The sequence below is a fragment of the Alosa alosa genome, chromosome 18 (genome assembly GCF_017589495.1).
Source record: "Alosa alosa isolate M-15738 ecotype Scorff River chromosome 18, AALO_Geno_1.1, whole genome shotgun sequence".
Classification (NCBI taxonomy): domain Eukaryota; kingdom Metazoa; phylum Chordata; class Actinopteri; order Clupeiformes; family Clupeidae; genus Alosa; species Alosa alosa.
In genome coordinates this window covers 21,666,177-21,686,511 of record NC_063206.1, presented here as the reverse complement: position 1 = coordinate 21,686,511, position 20,335 = coordinate 21,666,177, and the positions used below count along the sequence as shown (strand labels likewise).

Here is a 20,335-nt window from a genome sequence, read left to right as displayed (position 1 = left end):
CTTTCAAGCTAATAGTCCAGTTCACTATGTTCAAATGTGTTTGTTCAATTTTTGTGGGGGATTAGTCAAACTATATATTTTTGGAAACTTGACAAATAAAAAAAAAACATTTTTTCAGTCAGACTTTTACACTAATAAGCTAATTTTGGTGTTTCTTGCCTTAAAGTTCAAATGAAAGGAAATCTGAATTAAACAATACATTTCTCCTAGTCAGAGACCTTCTCCAAAAGGGAGTTATGGAGTTTCTTGAATAAACTAGATGTACCGTATTCTGGTACAAAATATGACCGCCGCTGATCTGCACATTCTTAAGCAAAAATAAAATTACACTTGCCAAATTTTCTCTACATTCTACTCCATCACCTACTCTTGCAACTCATGTAAGTGAGTGTGTGCATCTTCATGCCTGTGTTTGTGTGCAGTTTATGAATGGGTGTATGGGGCGGTATGTGTGTGGGAGAGGGGTGTGTGTGTGTGTGTGTGTGTGTGTGTGTGTGTGGGGTTGAGGGTTGTACCTGTTGTGTGTGTGTGTGTGTGTGTGTGTGTATGTGTGTGTGGGGGGTATTTTTGTGTGTGCTAGTGTGTCTGCCTGTTACCGCGTTAGTTGGGGGAAAAAATAAACAAACCCCAAGGGATGCCTCGGTAGATAGGCCTACATCTAACTTAGTATTTTATATTTGCTTATTACACGGCTCTTCATAATGTTGCAGAATGCTCCATTCACTTGAATGGGCCTTCCCAACGTTCGGTGGTCTGATATTTCTCGATAACAGACCGTTGCTTGGTATAACAGACCGCTTAGTATAACAGACCGAAGGAAAATGGGTTTTGTGCTTCTAATTCACGTCTTTCATATCACTCCACAATTAGTCCGGTCACTTCTTGCATTGGAACTTCATTCAAAAGTGGAAGCAGACAGTTGATCAGCTGTGTTCTAAAAAATGTTTGATTCAAATTCAGCGTTGCAAACTATTTGTTTCTCAGCAAAAGCAACGATGAAACGGTAACAAATAAATATAGAGTCATATCATGTGGAGTTTATTTTTTTGTTTTGGCAAGTAGCTGTGTAATAAGTTGGATAATGTATAGAACGCCGGTCATTATCAGAAAATAAGTCCCGACAGGACAAACAGGACCCCAACGCGTCAGCGGATGTATATTCTATACATTATCCCTTACATTTTGTTCTCTTGTGTTTGGTAATGTTACAGAGATATATGTTAACCATTCCTGCTTCAGTTTAAAGGAGCATTTTACCGCTGGGAAGATGAATGTGTATTTAAATTGGGTAATTTATGTAGTAGAATTGTGGAGTCATCATTGAAGTCAGTGCCTTCTTTACCGAGAAAAAGGCAAACCTTTATTTTTGAATTCTCTCCCTTTCACTGCTCTTCACTGCCCTACCAAGCCACTCCCTCAGGAAGTAGCCTAGGCCTAAGCTAAGAGTACACAGAGGGACTCATTAATGTAACATTTTGGCTAATAATAATTATTAAGGATTCTAAAATGAAAACGATCGTTGTGTTTATGTTGCATTCATCTACATCTTGCGGCCATATTTCAAAGGTCCTGTTCTTCACATGGAAGCTTTCAAAAAAACGCTATTTTGTGAACGTTACCATCATTAAGCTACTTGTTTGTATCACACATTTTACATATTTCCATGTCAGATGCCCTGCGAATTGACAGCATAGGCTTGAATATCTGACATTTAGCTTAAAATTAATGTTAGTTGTGCAATATTCCCGGCTCACCCGCTCCAGGGAGAAAGTGATCCCCTGAATCGGCTGATATTCTGAACACAGGCAGACAAAACAAGACAATTGCCTTTCCCCAGTCTCTTGCCTTCTGGATCCTGCTGAAATATGTATCCAGGACAGCCCTGTCCATGTGTGTTGCAAAGCTATAGTATTCTACATACTGCTGTTTCCTCAGCCGATTTCGCGAGAGGATTGACACCACCACCAGCTCGAGCTGGCCTGGGCTATTCCTACTAACTAACAGGAAGGTCTTGCTGCAGGCATCTTGTTCCTCAATCAACCTCAACTGTACCTCGCTGTATTGCGCCTCGTACAGGTAATCACAAGCATTTGATTCGCACACCAGATCTTCAAAATCCCCATTTGCCATATCAGTTTCAAAATCACCATCCGCCATTGTCGTTACTTATCAGCTTTCTCTGCAGAGCAAGAGTATAGCCTGTTAGCTTAGTTAAAAAAGATGGCGGACACTATTTCTAAATTCTGGGAGTGAGGTCACACCCCCTATAGACAATAAAAGAAAGCCCACCCCTTATGGGTGGGTTGAAAACATGCAGAACTAGAGGTGTAGTGTCCAGCCTCTGCCCAAAAAATCCTCCGATGACACAAAATTATGATTTTTGCGTCATCGGAGGATTTTTTCCAGACAAAAAAATACAGATATCTCTCGTCTCAGAGGGACATGAGGGAGGGAAGCACGGTCATAAATACTACTGGGTTTCTACTGATACAAAGCTTAATGCTAATCGGTGAAGTGTCCCTTTAAAGGAGAATTCCGGTGTGATATTGACCTAAAGTGTGTTGAAACATGATACCGAATGTGAAAGTATGTCTCATAGCTCATCTCGGCTTGTCCCCTGCACTCCGAAATCTGGCGCTAGTTAGCCGATGCTACCAACAGCTTTTTTGCCGTGCGAAATACCAGTGCTGTTTTCAGCATCTGTTTAGTGCTTCATTGTCATTTTCATTGGATTCTCCCATTTGCGCGTAAATCGCTCAATCGCTCAAACTTTTTTTTTGATCAGTCGTCCCCCTCACTTTTGATAAGGTATAAAGCCTTGTAGGTACGCCAAATAAATAATAACCTATAGGTTTACGCTAGGCTATGTAAAACTCCCCATTAACAGCATCACGTCACTAACCACAGCGACTGCACAATCTCGTATTCACTCTGTTGGATATCTGAAGCCACTTTGTCTACTTAGATACTGTAAATACTCAAATTATGGCCGGGGTCTTAAGACAAAGTACAGGCCTTTAGGGGCAGGATTGTATTCGAGACAGCCCTTTATTTCTTATGCGAGTTTTATTTTGAGACATGCGTTTCTTGGAGCGGCATACTGGTAGGCCTTCAAAAACTAAACCATTTTCGGTTTAGTTTGATATTTAATTTACTTTTGGACTGTTTGATTATATTGTTAAATGTTGGGACTGATGGGCACTGAAATCTGGGGAGGTATTTGATGATCACTATTACGTATGTAGTTGAAAGAGTGTTGAGATTTCAAACAAACCATCCGCTTTCATGCGTTCGTTGAACGTCCGCGGTGCTGTAATGGAAACCTTATTGCGTAGCCAAGTAGCCTATTGAGTTATTTTTAAATTATGCATGATTTACTTTTTATTAATTTTGTAGGCTGGCTTTATTTTGTTATATAGAAGTATCTAAATAACCTGTTAAAATGTACCAGAATTCAGGAAATTGCATCTAGTCCAAAAAAAAATTTCTGGGGGAGGACCCCCATACCCCCCACTGAAATCTCCCACCCACTTTCAGAATGCCTCCGATGCCCATGGTCCTACTAATAGGCTAGATCCCTTTGATACCAATGTTAATTAAGTGTGCTTGCTGAAAGCCTGAACACACAGTGAGGTGAAGCACACACTAATCCCGGCGCAGTGAGCTGCCTGCTTCAACGGCAGCACTCGGGGAGCAGTGAGGGGTTAGGTGCCTTGCTCAAGGGCACTTCAGCCGTGGCCCACTGGTCGGGGCTCGAACCGGCAACCCTCCGGTTACAAGTCCAGAGTGCTAACCAGTGGGCCACGGCTGCCAAAAAAAAAAAAATTGTGTAGTCAAGATTCCCACATTTGAGGAATTCGCAGGGGTCAGCATGACCGGATGTGCAATGGCCGAGCCAAAAGTTTCCAGCATTTGGCAAACCACCCACAGGTATTTGGTAACTGCCAACTTTCACCTTTGCAGTTACACCTCTATCACAATGCCTTCCAAGTATGCACAATGTCTCTGGCCAGCCACAATGTCTCTGGGCAGCCCTGCCCAATCATGAAATCCTTGTTCAGCCATGGGATAGTATGGACTTACGAACTGAAATGGCAAGGAGAACATTAGCTATTTATTGCTGATGTATTGTAGTACAGTTATTTTCACATTGACGGTATTCAAATAAAATGTTTCATTTTTGTTAAATATCATGATGGGAGAGTATTATTAAAAATGTTACAAGTATGCAAATTCATATGTTTACGGGCAATTAGGTTTTACTGTGTTGTTTTGTTGTAAAGACATGCAAGGCATTCTGGGCCATGTAATGAGTGGTGGTTGGCAGCACTCCATAAGTATGAATATGAATAGGTGTTTCTGTAAACCTAGGGACAATAAACAGCTATCTCTGTTACAAAAACGAGCTGGTAATCGCTCATTGAAGAGGGAACTATGATAAAAAGATTGTTTTCCTAAAAGCATGGAGTTGACGAAAGAATACATACAGTCGGCAACTAGTCATAATCGTGGTTACCGCCCCCAGTTGCCGTGGTTACCGTGGCTGAAAAGCCCCTGAGGGGGAAAACATTCGTTTCGATTGCATGTAATCTAATGGAGGTGTACCGGCTTGAGTACAGAAAGCACCTATAAAAATATTAAATCTTTTAGCAAACATCACTAAATGGCACAAACACGTTTCAACTGAGAGTTATCTGTGTGTCAAGGAGGCTAAGGGTAACATTAAGTTCCCTCATTTTGCTAATTCCAGTTAAACGGCCAGAACTGTCTCGAGTGTACTCATTGTAGAACTGCTTTTAATGGCCGGACTGTGTAGCTCGGTTTAGCAAGCTAACTCTTTTGTCTTAACATCACATACTCGTAAGTTGCATCTGAATTTATTCTCACATGAATGCACATTCCCTACAATGGCCGTGGGAATAGTTTTAACAAGTAATGTGTACCAGTATGTTACACTGACGATATAAAGTTAGCCAGTTAGCAACCTAATGATGCTACCATTGAGTAGCTTCCAGAGAAATTTATCGTCAACATTGGGCAATCGAGGGTGAATTAAGTTGTTAGCATACACTGGGCAGTTAAGTAAACACAATTCCTTCAAATTATTGTGTTCAGAAACAAGCAGAACTCCACCTGAATGTAAAACGAATGTATAAAGTCTAACTGTTAGCGAGTTCGCCCATTGACTTCCATTGTGTAATGTTAGCATGCTTTCCCCCTCGTGGGGGGCGGTCACCTTTCCGAACGTCTTAACCGACTGTATGTATAAGCAGGAAATGTCACGTTAATGTTAAATACATCTGAACGCTAGGTGGCATCGCTGTATTACATTTCACTAAATAGGCCTACGGTGTGAGCTTCACAAGTAAGGAAGGTGCCAATATTATGTAATTTATCATGGGAAATTATTGGAAATGTTATTTCTTGTTTATTCTAATTGCAAACCACACACATCCATTCGTAACCACACGTACATTTTTACCCTTAAAGGTGTAGGTTTTTGAACATTCTAAGTTCCGCAACAATTGAAAATTCTATGTTGAATTCAATGAACCCAGATATTCTTTAGAACGTTAATTTCCCAACATTCCCGTCACACCGGTGTGATGGTACTCCTTTAAGGGTTAATAGCCTACCTTGAAAAGACTCTCATTTTGTTTATTTGATGTTGCCTAGCAACGCAGCTTTCAGAGCAAAGATTCTAGAACAGAGCTTCAGAGAGACACGTTTTGAGTTCGTGGCCAAGTAGCCTACCTAAAATATCGGTTTCCATGTGTATGTGCTGGATGGTGTGCGTCCTTTATGAAAGTAAGTGTTTTATAGAGGTACAGACATAATGAGTCATGTTGTAGTGGTCAACATAAATGTGCCCCTTCTGTTCTTAGAATGCTAAGCGGAGAAGCATGCTAAGCAGAGATTTAGTATCATTAATTTCTTGTGTGGCTAATTGGGATTTATGTTGTTTAGCGTAATGGCATGGTCATTACAGTGCATGAAAATGCACTGTACTGTTCTTCCTAGGCTTCTTCTTATTACAGTGCATGAAAATGCACTGTACTGTTCTTCCAACAACATCAACAACTTCTTATTATTATTCCGCTTACCACTTTTTCCGTACGCAATTTCTCTTGAACAGTTTAACTTAGAAACTTTGTTCAAACTTTGTAACGTAGGTCTTCAAACGGACCAAGCTGCTATGTCTTTTCAACTTTTCAACTTTTATACTTTTTAAACTATTAAAGAAAAACTTTTTAAAAATCCCCATAGACTTAACATTGCCGACATCATAATACGGCCGTTAAGCAATTAGAATCCTATGGCAGGTGTTCAGGCCACCTGGATCAACTGCCAGGCTTTAAGCATACAAACTGGCCTTATTAAGACTACACATCCTGTTCAACTGCTTTTAAACTTTTAAACTATCTACATTCAGCTTTTAAACAGTCTACTTTTAAACTATCAACTTTTATTAAGCTATGCAACCACCATGTCTATCCTAGCATCACCGTAGTAACCATCTCTGTATTATCTGTTTTAACTATACATGTTCACAACTTAAGCATTTTCATGCACTGGTAATTCCTTGGTATTGCATTTCTAGTTCTTCTTCTTCTTCTAACGCATTTAATGCAGCTTCAACCGTTTAACGTAGAAACTTCATTCAAACTATGTTACGTAGGTCTTACTTAGGACAAGAGTGCTATGTATTTTTCAGCTTTGTAACTTTTTTACTTTTTAAACTATTAATTAATTATCAACTGCCAGTCTCAGGCTTTAAGCATACAAACTGGCCCTATTAAGACTACACATCCTGTTCAACTGCTTCCTCTGCCAAAAACTGTTTCAAAATAAAAGTCCTCACTACAATATTTCACTGTTAAAAAATGTAACCCTTTAAACTACTGAACTTTTTAACTGTTCAGCTGTTGTAACTGTTACTTGTCATCAACTATGACTCCTACCCACTGTAGCTAGTTAGCATGTTAGCATTGCTAACATTGTTAGCGTTTTTAGCAAAACTGTTAAAAATTATTAGCTAAGTTAGCTAAGTAACATGGTTAGCATAGTTAGCATGGTGGCATAGTTAGCATGCTAGTTAGCATAACTAACTAAAAATGATTAGCTAGGTTAGCTAAGTCACATGGTTAGCATAGTTAACATGTTAGTTAGCATAGTTACTAAAAATGATTACCTAGGTTAGCATGCTGGTTAGCATAGTTAGCATGCTAGTTAGCATAACTACTAAAAATGATAAGCTAAGTTAGCTAAGTCGCGTGGCATAGCATAGTTAGCATGTTAGTTAACATTGTTAACATAGTTATCATTTTTGACAAAACTATTAGTAAACATTAGCTAAGTTAACTAAGTGACATAGTTAGCATGTTAGTTAGCATAGTTAACAATACTGCTAAAAATGATTAGCTAGGTTAGCTAAGTCACATGGTTAGCATAGTTAGCATGTTAACATTGTTAGCATGCTAGTTAGCATAGTAACATGGTTAACATTATTATCTTTGTTAACATAGTTAGCATAACTGCTAGCAAACATTAGAGCAATTCTTATCGTCAACTATCTACCTAAATAATTTAACCATTTAAAGTATCCACCTATTTAACTGTTCAGTCATTCCAACTATATTAAACCTCATCTACTTAGCAACCAATATAGTTTGTTTTTACACTGTATGATATTTTACATCATATTTTTGCATTTTCATGCACTGTATTTCCTTCAGGAAATGCTTTTCTAGTTTGATATGAGATGCTTGCACTCGTAACTTCGTCACTTGTAACTTTAGGACTGCTATTTTTTTTACTAACAGTAATTCACGAAGCACTTTAGCCTTAAAAGTAGCACCTAAGTCTGTGACAGGTTAAAAGAAGTGGCGAGGACTCCTAATGCGATGTTTTGAAATGCGCCTACTATTGTCTACAGGAGCTTCCAATCGTGAGGGAACTTGCATTGTAGGCATAACTAAGGGATGCAATAACACCACCAAAGACCAAAACTAGCCTACTCATTGTCAACATGTACATTAAATGTAACGTTTCATGTGAATCAAATTAAAATGTTTTCTTTGCAAACGTAGGCATAGGCATATGGTGACAGATTCATTTAATAATGCTGTTGTGTGAATCACGGTAAGCGCAAATGAAGTGGCCACTTCTTAATGGGACCCACTGTATGGAAGTGGGCTAAGTACAATAGAGATGTTTCAAATAAGATAAGGTTAATCAGAATTCTACGATATGCCCGCTTGACAACGGCAAAGATAGAACTGGCTTTTGGCCATAGCAACCATCCATTTAGAACGACTGGCCTTCACAGCAACCAAAGATCTGAGCTGTGTTGCAATGTGAGGCAAAGTATAGAAAGGTGATGAAATATACAGAGACAGGTCAAGAAATATAGTGCAATGTAGACAGTTCTGCCCTACAAAGGCTAAGAGCAGTATCTGCACTTTTTCAAAAAAACAAATAAGAAGTACATGATCTGCTCTTCAATCTGTTAAAATTTCATATGGCTACCTAATACATTTCTTAGCTAAATTTACATTTTTAGTTTGCAGTTTGTATAGAAAAGTAGAGTGAAACCAAGGCAAAGTGCAGTATCTGCCCTTACTGCCTTGATTTCACTTGCCATTACTGCATTCTGCCTTTGTTTCACTTGCCCTTACTCTAATAGGGTTTGTGTGTGTGTGTGTGTGTGTGTGTGTGTGTGTGTGTGTGTGTGTGTGTGTGTGTGTGCAGGGACAGACTGGGACTAAAAAAAGGCCCTGGACTTTCTTCTAAAAAGGCACACTACCATTCACACTCACACACACATTAGGTGTCTATCATGATACAGTCTCACAATATTAAATGCCAGTGAAAGTATCATATTCAAAATAGTCGGTCAGATTTTACAAAAAGTAATTAACATGTACTTTGACAAATATAAGCAGCAGTGTGCAAAGGTGTCAAAGGTTAGGTTTTGGTGTGCAGCAATGCAATATTGCTTGACATGAAAGTCTACAAGAATACCCGATTGATTTTGTTCCATTTTTACATAAATGTTTATAAATGACAGAGTTGCCATTGTTAAGGCATCAAGCAGCATATCTTCACTAAAATTGTAGTAAGTACCTCCTCAATTAATTTTAAAACTGAGAGATTATGATCACTTGCTACACTTACTGCAAAATGTTATTGTATGGCCATGTAAGTATAAGCAGTAATGCAAAGGCAAAGCGCAGTATAGCCTATAAAACTACCATATTTTGCCTAAATGTCAAAAAACAAAATGTTTAATATTCACCTCACTTTGATCTATCTAATGATACCCCTTGTTGTTGAATATAATTTGATGCTTATACTTGGTGTAAGAAAAACACAAAAAGTGTAATATGAAGTATTCCTTTATTCTGAGATACATCTGAGATAGGCTAGATCAATAGGCTCTCAAAACAACCCCAGGCTCACAAAACAATCCGAAACAGACATAAGGTCTTTATACAGCAAATCCATATAGATTATTTGTCAAATAAACCAGTAAAACATAATTTGTCGGATGGAATATATAACATTCACACTCATAGCTCATATTTTTTTAAATAAATCAGTGAAAAAGTATCCTGACAAACAAGCAGCTTTTTAATGCCTTGGTCATATTTCATAATTTCAATTCCTCTGTAGGTTACCTGATAGCCCAGTTTGAGAGACGCAAGACGTGTGACATTATTTATTTTTGCAGCCAATTACTGCTGTCATTTTATTTTATTGATTTGATCTCAGTTAGAGAAGCTAAATTCGAAGGCAGGCCAAAGGTAAAATCCAACAAACCGCATTCAACCCGCAAGCCAATAGTTGAATAGCCCTCTCCTAGAGCTTTTGAGATATTGCCACTGCTCCAACACTGAAAGGCACTGTTACAATGTCTGGATCAAGCCAGGTTCAGCATAGCGTATGCCACTGTCTGCTCACGTTGGTGACCGGACCAGGGCATTGCATGGAATCATTGCCTCAATATCAACACATCAGGATGTAGGCTATGAATCTGATTGAATTTAGTATTGGCCATCCCCAAAATGCACCAGAATACAGGAAATCACATCAAACAAATTAAAAAAATTCTGGGGGAGGACCCCCAAACCCCCCTTCCACATATGCGACAATTAGTGGGGAGCCCTTAATACATGTGGGCCCAGGGGCCCAAAAGTTCATAATCCGTCCATGCCTGGTCCCTACACCTGAGAACGACTGATGTATGTTTTTTTTACTGTACGGTATAATGCTGAATGAGCCAAACAAAAATTTCCGCAGCAAAATTTTGGTTGGCCCCACCAAATCTCACTCCAAGGTTTTTTGAAAAGTTGGCAGCTCTGCTGAACATGGGCCGCCTCAATCTTCAGCTTAAAATGATGCATAGTGTTATCGGGGAGTCTCGGTGCACCATGGTGAAAGGTGGGATGGATATTAAGTAAGCTCCATCCACAAACAAGAGCTCTTTTCAGCGAGGTAGATGAACTTATTCATCTGTGTCTTTGCGTGCCTGTTTCAGTGGCCTCCCCTATAGGGATCACGTTTTAATGCAGTTTAGGAAAACAGTGCTTTCATTCCACGCCTAACTGTAACAAGTTCAACTGATGTTACTCTGCCGGATTTTTGTGTTGGCATGTAAATATCCAGTGCAAAACTAACATGGGCAGAATGATTGATGCTGGGCTTGAACCAAAGATCCTTAGATCAAAGCTCGCTCCTCTTACCACTGTGCTACAGCACATCTTGTAGGCCTACTGAAACTGTTCCACAGTTACAAAACGGTTCTACACTTATACAAATCATATTCTCGAAGACAAAACTCTATTACACATGTGAATATCTTTTCACGGGCACACAATCTTTATGGCATTGTTCTGATTCTATACAATTGTTTTTGCTGTAATGTACTTTTATGTATACATGTGACATGCATGTGACTTGGGAAGTCGTGGTGCCCTTTCCGAAAGCCATGGTGTAATTCAAACCCTGGTTAAGAGCATTGAACTAGTTCTAAGCTTTTTTATGCCATTGCATGTAACCTGGTTAACATCTGCACTGGAGTTCAGTATAAAAGGCCAAATAGATACTACACTGATTCATGTTAAAGGTGTCAGGAGGGAATAACAAGGTAGCAGAGGTTTTCCACCGCAAAAACACTGGGGAGAACATCTAGGCTTTACTGTGAGACAAGCAAGAGCATATTGCATCCAGAACTATACTTAATTGTGAACCGGTTTGCAGGCTGTTATACGGTGAATGAACATCAAATGTTGCCTTCATCGACTTTGGCAATAATTTGTCTTTGTTGTAGTCAATCCAGCGGTTTTCAAATTCCAAATGTCTCATTCAATAAAAAATGTCCAGATGCACATTTTGGCATTGGTTTGCTTAATATGATCCACCGCATAGTGCAATTATTGATATGAGTGTTTTACTAGCTCGCAGTGCTGAGTGGATGCGTTTGGGTTATTGAGCCGGAGCACTGGCCCTGTCGGGGGCCAGGGAAGTAGGAATGCTTGCAGACCAGCAAGCCCAGCGAGACCTGTCTGGCCATCCCACTGCCTTTCAGTATGGTCAAAAAAGCCTGCCTCCGCTCACAATGAAAGGCTCCATGAGATTAAACCTTCCCAGGCCAGGCCTGAGAAAGAACACAACATACTTTCCTATTGCTCACACACACACACGCACACACACACACACATGCACACACAAACACACGCACCATAGGAAATAATTGCTTGAAAAGAAAGGTACAAAGAACATGGCATGTCTTTATCATGAACAAAAGCAAGGGTGACTGTGATCTGACAGGGTTAGCTGAATTCATTTCTTGCTCAGTTGGTGGTGAGAGACTCCTGGCATCCAGTAATGAAAAGCCATGATAACATCTTTCATTTCCACTATTTTTTTTTTTTTTTGGGGTGCAAATGGCCAGCTGAACTTCCTTGGCTGTTATTATTTTCTGTGGTTTGTGAGAGGCAGCTGTGCTGAATCAGTCTTAATGCTGATTCACACTCAGGAATTTCACCTTGTCCCTGCTTCTCTTCAACGTTGTCAAAGGTACCCAACATCATAATGTCTGGAACAGAGTTATTTTACACTGCCGCCCCAGCAGCTGAGACAGCTGAAAAAGGCTCTATCGTGCACACAGACGCTTGCTTAGAATAACCCAATCACGTTCAGGAGATATTTCTGTCCTTACAACAACACAGGCCTTCCTGGCGATCGTCAGCTTTTCTTATGAGCTAAAGCTGCTTTCGGGAATCTGTAATTCAGATCATTCACATCCTAATATGTGGGGAAACATGATACAAGGTGGGGGGAGGGGGGGGTATAACACAATTGCTTGTTTGAATTCAAATTAGCTGCTCTCTGTCTCTTTGTAATCTTTTTTTTTTTTTTTTTTGAAATCGGATCCTCAACCATGACACCCAATTCACAACAAAGTGAGGGAAATTCATGGGTAACCTTTGTGAAGTGCCGACACCAGTTAGGGTTACACAGTTACAGCTGGAGAGGCAAGGAAGCAGAGGGATTGGAGGAGCGAGCGTATTACCAGAGCCTGGGGCCCCCTATCCAAACCCCTGCCCGTCCACCATGTGTTTAGTAGTGGGCGATGAAAGGATAATTCCCCCCTTGCCCTTTAAGCAAAGCATTGTCACAGGGTTCAACGGGCTAGCGACAGACGAGCTGAGAGCGCTGCAGGGCCCCGGCGCTCCTCTCCTCCCCTCTCCTCCCTACTCACTCACTCACTCCTCTCCCCTCCTTTCTCTCCTCTCTCCTCTCTTCTGTCCTCTCCTCTCCGGCTCAGGGGCTTTGTCAAGGCCAGAGCCCCTGTCATATGAAACAGACACCTAATAGGTAAGCCTTTGTGTCGACCTCCTGACAGCCGTTGACCCGCCCAGCCCCCGAAGCGCATCCCTGCGCGGCCCGGGGAAGACAAACTGTGAAAGGGAAGCCACAAAGGGCCCCAGAGAACTGATAGTGCCGCACCGCCAAGGGCTCTGGTCTGTGTCTGAAACGCCCCTGGACTGAAGGCTTCTCCCAAACAAAAGCTGGAGAATCATATCAAAGCAGAGTCAGAAAGAGAAAGAAAGAAAGCGAGAGAGAGAGATAGAGAGAGAGAGAGAGAGAGAGGAGAGAGAGAGAAGAGAGAGAGAGAGAGGAAGAGAGAGACTACTCTGATTCCTTGATTATTACTATTCTTTCCTTCCTCCCTTTCCCTTCTTTCATATACAAAGAACTCCCTCAACACGTATGCTTTGGGAGTACAGCATAATTTTATGGTCACGCCAATAAAGCATCTTTTGAATTTGAATTAGAATTTAAGTGTCTGCAAGGTCAAACTTAATGATTTGCTCTGTGGTGTGCATAGGGCACACGTGAATATGCGATTCATGAACAAAAGGTAATAAGCACACCCGCCAGCCGTGTTTTATGTTATTCAGGGGGATTTTGAGGAGACGATTTCTCTTTTGAGGAGTTTTTGTTGCGCTTTTTTTTTTTGCTCCTGTCAGGCATCAGAAGTCCCTGTATCAGGTTCCTTTTTAACCCTCCTCCAAATTGATGTTTTCCTTTTCAATTCTACGCAAGGTCACAGACAAGGTTTGGACACCAAATCCCAGATGAAGTCTGTCTCCCCTCTGCAAATGCAATAACTACTAAAAATAACTTTATGAATGGGTCGTATGCTATTACAATTTGCTCACCTACGCACTGCTACCACGACATAAAACAGAGCCCATTTCAAAGGGAACTTAAGCAATAACCAGGCCCTCACCTGCAAAGCAATGAGGATGTTGGCTAGAGCTTGCCCGTAAGTATCATGGCAGTGCACTGCCAAGGCACTGGAGGGTACCTCCTTCATGACGCTCTGTAGCACCTTGGCCATTGATTTGGGGGTGCCCACGCCAATAGTGTCACCCAGAGAGACCTCATAACAGCCGAGATCGTACAACATCTTTGCTACCTGAGTCAACATAGAAAAGAAAAATAAACATTTGTGGACAGTTTTGTTATATTGACATAATGCCAAACTTGTTAATTTCGACACTGATTGACACTGACAATGTGTGTGTGGATGGGACTAAAGAAGCCTGTTCGTCAACATTATGAATTTTAGAGAAACAGAAGAATGCGGATGGAAGCGGCTCACCTCAGTTACTTTAGCTGGTTCAACATCTCCCTCATAGGGACAACCAAGAGCACATGAGACATACCTGAAGAGAGAGAGAGGAGAGAAATATTTTGGCTCTGCGATGAACACTTATGTGGTTAGTATGATGACAGAAGTGTTAATGGTAACAAAAGACCTTTAAAGGTAGCTAAAATGGTGCCTTTATACCCACTTAGGATGAGCCAACCCTCTTTTGTAAAAGGAAAAAATAAATAGTTCTAGCAGGGCAGAGAGGACACTGTAAAACATTTGCAGTTGGGGAACATAACATTTGGTCGGTGTTGTTCATGTTGCTAAGTAGAGGCCACAATGTTGACCGTGGGAATGAGAAATGAGTCCAGGAAAAAAGAGAAGAAGTAAAACTATATGTGCTTTCCATATGTGTAGGAAACGTTTACTGCTTGACCAGCAGACAAACAAGTGAAAAGCTGAAAATGTTTCTCCTGGGCTCCTGGTTGTTAGACGATACATCAGCTAGCTACCGGAATTTCCATGGAGTCTTGCTACACTCTGGAAGTGGGAGGGGGGTGGTTTGGTGGGGGGGGGGGGGTTACTGCTTCTCAGGCATCTTGAGCAGTGGGCACTCGTTCCCGTTTGCCAAAAGGAGAATATCAAAACTGAAGTGTGGCCTTGGGAAAACAACAAAAAAAGCTCTTTCTTTTTTAAGATTAAAGACTGCTGCCACACAGGTTGACAAGCCATATTTGCTTGGACACATCTGGACTTGTAGTTGTAACTGATACAAAGCTCTAGATTCTGAGACTGCAGGCATCTGGAACTTGACTTATTTCTCCATTAACAAATTAAATAATTTCACACAGTTTGGGTGCCGGATACACCCCCGTCCCTCTTAAAAAAGCCTAAATGAAGTTCTGCTTCATGTATACATGATACATTATGAGAATTAGATTTGATGACATCTCCTGAGGTGAACATTTACAGAAGACTAAAACAGAGACTGAAACATGGTTAAATACTCTAAGGGTACTACCAAGTGTATACATGGGGAGCTACATAAATACATACACAATTAAACATAGCCAACTCCCCACAAACAGTAGCCCAGTGCACAGAATCTGTCAAGCCAAAATGACTCAGTTGGGGGTCAAACTCACCCCCGCACTGGTATGTCTGCCTGCTTGGCGGACGAGATGACCTCTTTAAATCTCAGCATGCTTTCTTCGATGGAGCAGTTGATGTTCTTCTTACTGAACGTCTCCGAGGCCGACCCGAAAACAGCTACTTCAGAAGCCCCCGCCTCAACCTTTCAGATGTGGAGGCCGTTGGAACATGGATATAAATCAGTCAAACTAAACATTTACTGATCGGGGCAAGGCCCTTCTTGGGATGTAAACACCGCCATTCAGCCAAAGGTTAATGGAGGAAGACTCATCTCAAGTCAGGTCATATGCTGTACATGGTGATAAACATTTAAACAAGTCATCAACAATTGTTAATAACTCCAAAAAAAGAATGTTGTGGCATAAATAATAAACATTTTTGCTCACAGCAGCCTGGTAGCCATGTAGGTTAGGTGTTAAAACTGGATATTTGACATGAGGTGACTTGGTTATTCCTTTAAGCACATCAACATGGTCAGCCATCTACAACACAGACAAAGTACTGTATATGGGTTAATGTATTCAGCAGAACACAACTAATTTAATTAGTATGGCACAAAAGACATTATATATGTCTACTCAGTTATAACTTGAACATTTAGGATTAACAGCAAGTTGCTGAAAACTGCAGATTCAAAATATGTCGCAGAGCTATAGTGAAAACATCTGCGCGTTTGATGCATAACTCCAATGCCCATGGTGCAGGTTGTGTTCGGCAGTCTCGCGGAGAACAATGAATGAGCGCATCGTAAATCACTCTGCGCACTCACTGCCCGCACACAAAGACGAGCTATTACCTGTGGTACCCACTTTGAGGACACAAAGCTGGTGGCTTCAATCACGGGCAGGCCCGTCTCAGAGAGCATGTTTATCAGCTGGATTTTGACCCCTGTCGAAACCATTTCCTGTAAAGACAATGACACTGAGCTGGCTTTGAGGATCCAGTTTAGCCGGAGGATCAGAGGTGCCCCGCATCTGTGCAATTCAGCCGCTTTGCGTTTGCAATTGGAATAATTTACAGCATTCAGCTGCTGCATTTATACCTCAAAAGAAGGATTTCTCCAAGTCGCAGCGTGCTGTTATTCAAAAACCTTAACACTGTCATCATGTCCATCTTGAGAGTTACAGCATTACATGGTTGTGGGAATGATAAAGATATAACTTACTCCTAGGCTACTAAACTTATAACATATGAGCCATCTGGTGGGACCATGTCGTGTTTCCTATATATTTCAAGGTCGGTTTGTGTTCATTTCGTAGATATAGTATTTGAAGGAAAAATATGAACCATATGTTTTCAGTAATCATTGAGAAAGATCCATTTTGTCCTATTTCCATGAACCAGCCTACACGAATTGCTCTACAAACCATTCTCTGTCTTTTCCTTAGGGAATAAAGACTCCTTTCTTCAAACCTTGTGTGGTATCCGTAACATGGCTGGTACAGTGGATTTTTCAGATAGTATTAATTATTTTTTCAATTATATTTTTTTTAAAAGCGCACAATCTGAAACACTATTTATAATTAAAATAAGTTTGAGGATATTAGATACCTTTTCATTTTGCAGTCCATCTCTTGGTCCAACCTCAACAATTTTGACCGTTTTGGGAAACTCACAAATGGCACCAAACTGCAAACAACAGAGATTGCACACAATGAACAAAATAACAGGGTAACGAATGTGTTAACTTTGAATTGAAACATTTCATTTCATGGAGAATCTAACAGTCTGTGAAGGATGCATAGCCTACTGTATGCAAAGTTTCCTGTCAAATGATGCATTTTACCGTGTGTGAGTTGTAAGTCAGGAGACTTTCGACATTAGATCGGTTGCCAGGTCATTCATAATTTGCCATGTGTCTGGAACACATATTTCTCCCTTTCAACAGTAACACTTTGTTCAGCTTTGAGCTTTGGAGGTTAGGGTTAGGCAGGAAGCTTCACATGCCTGTTAGTACACTTGGACAGAAAAAACAGGACCTTAAGAGAGAATGAAGTGCCCTGGTGAGATGCTATCTAACGTTAATGTTGCATCTGTTCTAATTCTACTAAATCAAACCGGGGGAAAGAAAGGGAGTTAACGGGGCGTTCACTTCATCCCAGTCGAATGACAGCGGAAAGAGCTTATAGCTTGTGCGGGTGGAAGAGGGGGCCTTACTCTAACTCCAGTATATCAACAGGGTGCATCGTCTGAAAGCCATGTCTGATTCATCAGCGATAACTCATCCATAATTTACGTCCTGGTAATGTCATGCTCGCCTTATTTTAAGTAGCTGCATCACACCGAAAAAGCCTGCCGTTTCCTTCTCCTTACCACGGCATCGAAGCTTTTCCATCCGCAAATAACTGACAGTGTAAACAGCAGGCAACAGACCCAGTCTCATGCGTAATGATGTATTCCGCCCCCACCCCTCTTTCCTCTGAGTCACATGTGTGGTGCATGTGCGGTAGCATGCAAGAGTTCCCCAACCTTCTCCTCTTGTAGCCAGCGGACCAGCCAAGGGTAATCCTGCGCGAGTGTTTCATAGCTCAGACAGTGCTTCACCGCGGAGGGGATGTTACCCATCGGAGAGACTCCCGACAGGTTCTTCTTGATGCGCTGGAGAGAGACCCCTCAATGCCACGGGGACACCTGTGGTGGTGGTGTTTTCTCGGCGCCTTCACATGCGGTATTGAACGTCCCCGCTGTGAGCTCGGTTACGGTTTGAAGAAGCGACGAGAGTCGCAGTCAGGCCTCGCTGGCAAAGGAAATCACATCAGCGAAAAGAGTGACTCAGCGGTTACCATAGCAGCAGCATCAGAGAGAGAAGGGGAGAGGGGGGTTTGTGGGGGAGGGAAGTGTCAGCAGCATGTCATTGGGGAGCTGTGTGCACTTCTGGATAAGATTGACACTGTTATAAACGACTTTCCGATCTATGAGATCCTAGCGGGGATGTTTGAGCTCTATGGGGACTCGGCACCAGGGCGAAACAAAAAAAGACTACCCTGCCCAGCTCACCTAGCTCTCTCTCTTTCGCAGCGGAAATAGAAGGGGTTGAGGGAAACATGCCTTGATTGATCTCCTGTGACTGAAACAGCTGAAGGTTTTCCATTGCCAGGCTTGCCACTGTTGCCAATGTCAACTGTGCAGTGTAATAGAATCCCTCTGTGAGGCTGGGGCACAATTTACTGGTGAAAGAGCCATTCTTCCTTGCCCAGATGTTAACAATAGAGGGGCTTAATGAAGTCCTAGTGCTGAGTCCTCCTATGACAATAACCTGGTGTGCAGGGAGAGATATTTGCATCCCATTCAGGCAAGGGCAAGACTCTGGTATGACCAGGTTTCTTTGTGGAAAAGGCCCAGGTATCTCCCATTCATGGGATGTCACCATTTTACAGTTTAATATCCCCCCTATTGGGAGCACATTCCAGACAATTTCTATGTAAAAGGCCAACGGGGGATAAATGGCAGTAAGGCCAATTTGAAGGCCGTTTGATGTCCCTTGATGTGCCCTGGAAGAAAGAATGAATGAAAGAAAAGCCACTGGTGCTAACAATGACTTAATTCACCAACAATTCTTATTGCATGACATCTGTTTTTTGTTTGTTTGTTTCACTAGGATTTGCAATATATTTACGTTTGGTTTCAATCTACAAATGGAACTGTCCTGGTGCACCAGTCTACACATGGAATTGTCCTGGTGCAAATAGCCAGAGTGAATTATAATTCAGTTAGATAGCTGGTTCTCATTTTTCTGTGATTGATAGAATGGCAAGCAGGCCTGTAGGATTTCTATTGAAGTGTTTATGATGTAGTGCATACTCTCACTATAGCCTCAGATCTCCATACGCTGCTCTTAGTGAATGGTTTTATAGTTTGGTGAAGGAAAATGGCTATATAGTTTTTTCATTCAGGTGTGTTAGCCTTTGGATTTCACATTTCATTTGCCTGAGACAGCTTTGAATGTTTGCATATTAATTCTAAATTCACATATACAGTTGGAAGAAGATCTCATTTAAGCTGTACAACAGATGGTTTGCTTGTATTTACCATGTATAATACAGTATGTACATGCAAGACTGTTTCTGAGAAAAGATGTTATGTTATGGAACATAACAGTGAAGTCAGACTGAATTATTGCACTACCTCTGAAGTGCAATACATAATAACTCAATTAATCATGTGGACTCTAGTCTGGTCATTCTTATTTCTCCCATAAGATGCTAATAAATGTTTGCCTTACCCTTGCTAAAAAGGGAAAGCACGTAGGTATTTTAAATTCCCATGAACTGATACCAATTACAATTGCGCTCAGAAAATGGTAGAACGGGCTTAACTGTTGCTGCCAGATAATAAATTCAATGCTTAAAACTAAAACCGGCCAAATTCAGGGTAAATGACATTAAAATCATAAATCACAGACCTGCCCTTGCCTCCCCCAACCTTCAAGTGCTGATCTAATCAAGACCATTGTGCCAATAAAAGAGTGAGACTCTGCGCTTTTTATCTTTAGGATGAAACAGATGTGAAAAATGCACTTTATATGGAGCAGGTTTCGGCATGGCATCAAAGACGTTTTAAGCCATCAGATAAATACTGAAAACAAAAAGAAACCAGGAAAATGGACTCCAGATTAAATCCATTTTCTGGCCCCATGCGTCTCCAATTCTCAACCTTGTATTGTACATCCTGGGATACTTATCCACATTGCACATCCTTTAACTGAGCTTCTTTTAAATGAACTACAGCAGATAAATTCTAAGGCCTTTCTGAGATTACATGTTGTTTCTGTTTTTTGGTGTCCTGCTATCCAATGACACACTATGCACAATGATCCGTTGATCCAAACCACCATTCCATTTTGTGGGATGGTTAGTGTTCCTGATAAGTAGCTAATGACAGACCAATGCATATCCAAATTGAATATACTGTAGCACACAAGTGCCCACTGATAGAAGTCAGGAATTTCAGAACTGCAACTCTTATGCCTCACTCTCAAATTTAATGGTGTGGTGGAGAGAGAGAAAGAGAGAGTAA

The 20,335-nt window shown here is 41.1% G+C and overlaps 1 protein-coding gene across 7 annotated transcripts in view; it reads right to left on the bottom strand.

Moving 5' to 3' along the window:
• hmgcll1 (3-hydroxymethyl-3-methylglutaryl-CoA lyase-like 1) overlaps positions 1–18,092 on the bottom strand; it is a 30,549-nt gene extending 12,457 nt beyond the window's left edge. For 2 of the 7 annotated variants that reach the window (XM_048270616.1, XM_048270620.1), the window contains exons 1-7: positions 17,789–18,092; positions 16,871–16,948; positions 16,116–16,223; positions 15,706–15,801; positions 15,313–15,461; positions 14,177–14,240; positions 13,802–13,990 (exon numbers count right to left, since the gene is read on the bottom strand). In XM_048270616.1, the coding sequence (XP_048126573.1) occupies positions 13,802–13,990; positions 14,177–14,240; positions 15,313–15,461; positions 15,706–15,801; positions 16,116–16,223; positions 16,871–16,948; positions 17,789–17,884 (780 nt within the window). In that variant the 5' untranslated portion in view covers positions 17,885–18,092. The other 5 variants (XM_048270622.1, XM_048270621.1, XM_048270623.1 and 2 more) reach the window with 5 other exon arrangements.
• Positions 18,093–20,335: the final 2,243 nt, after the last annotated feature.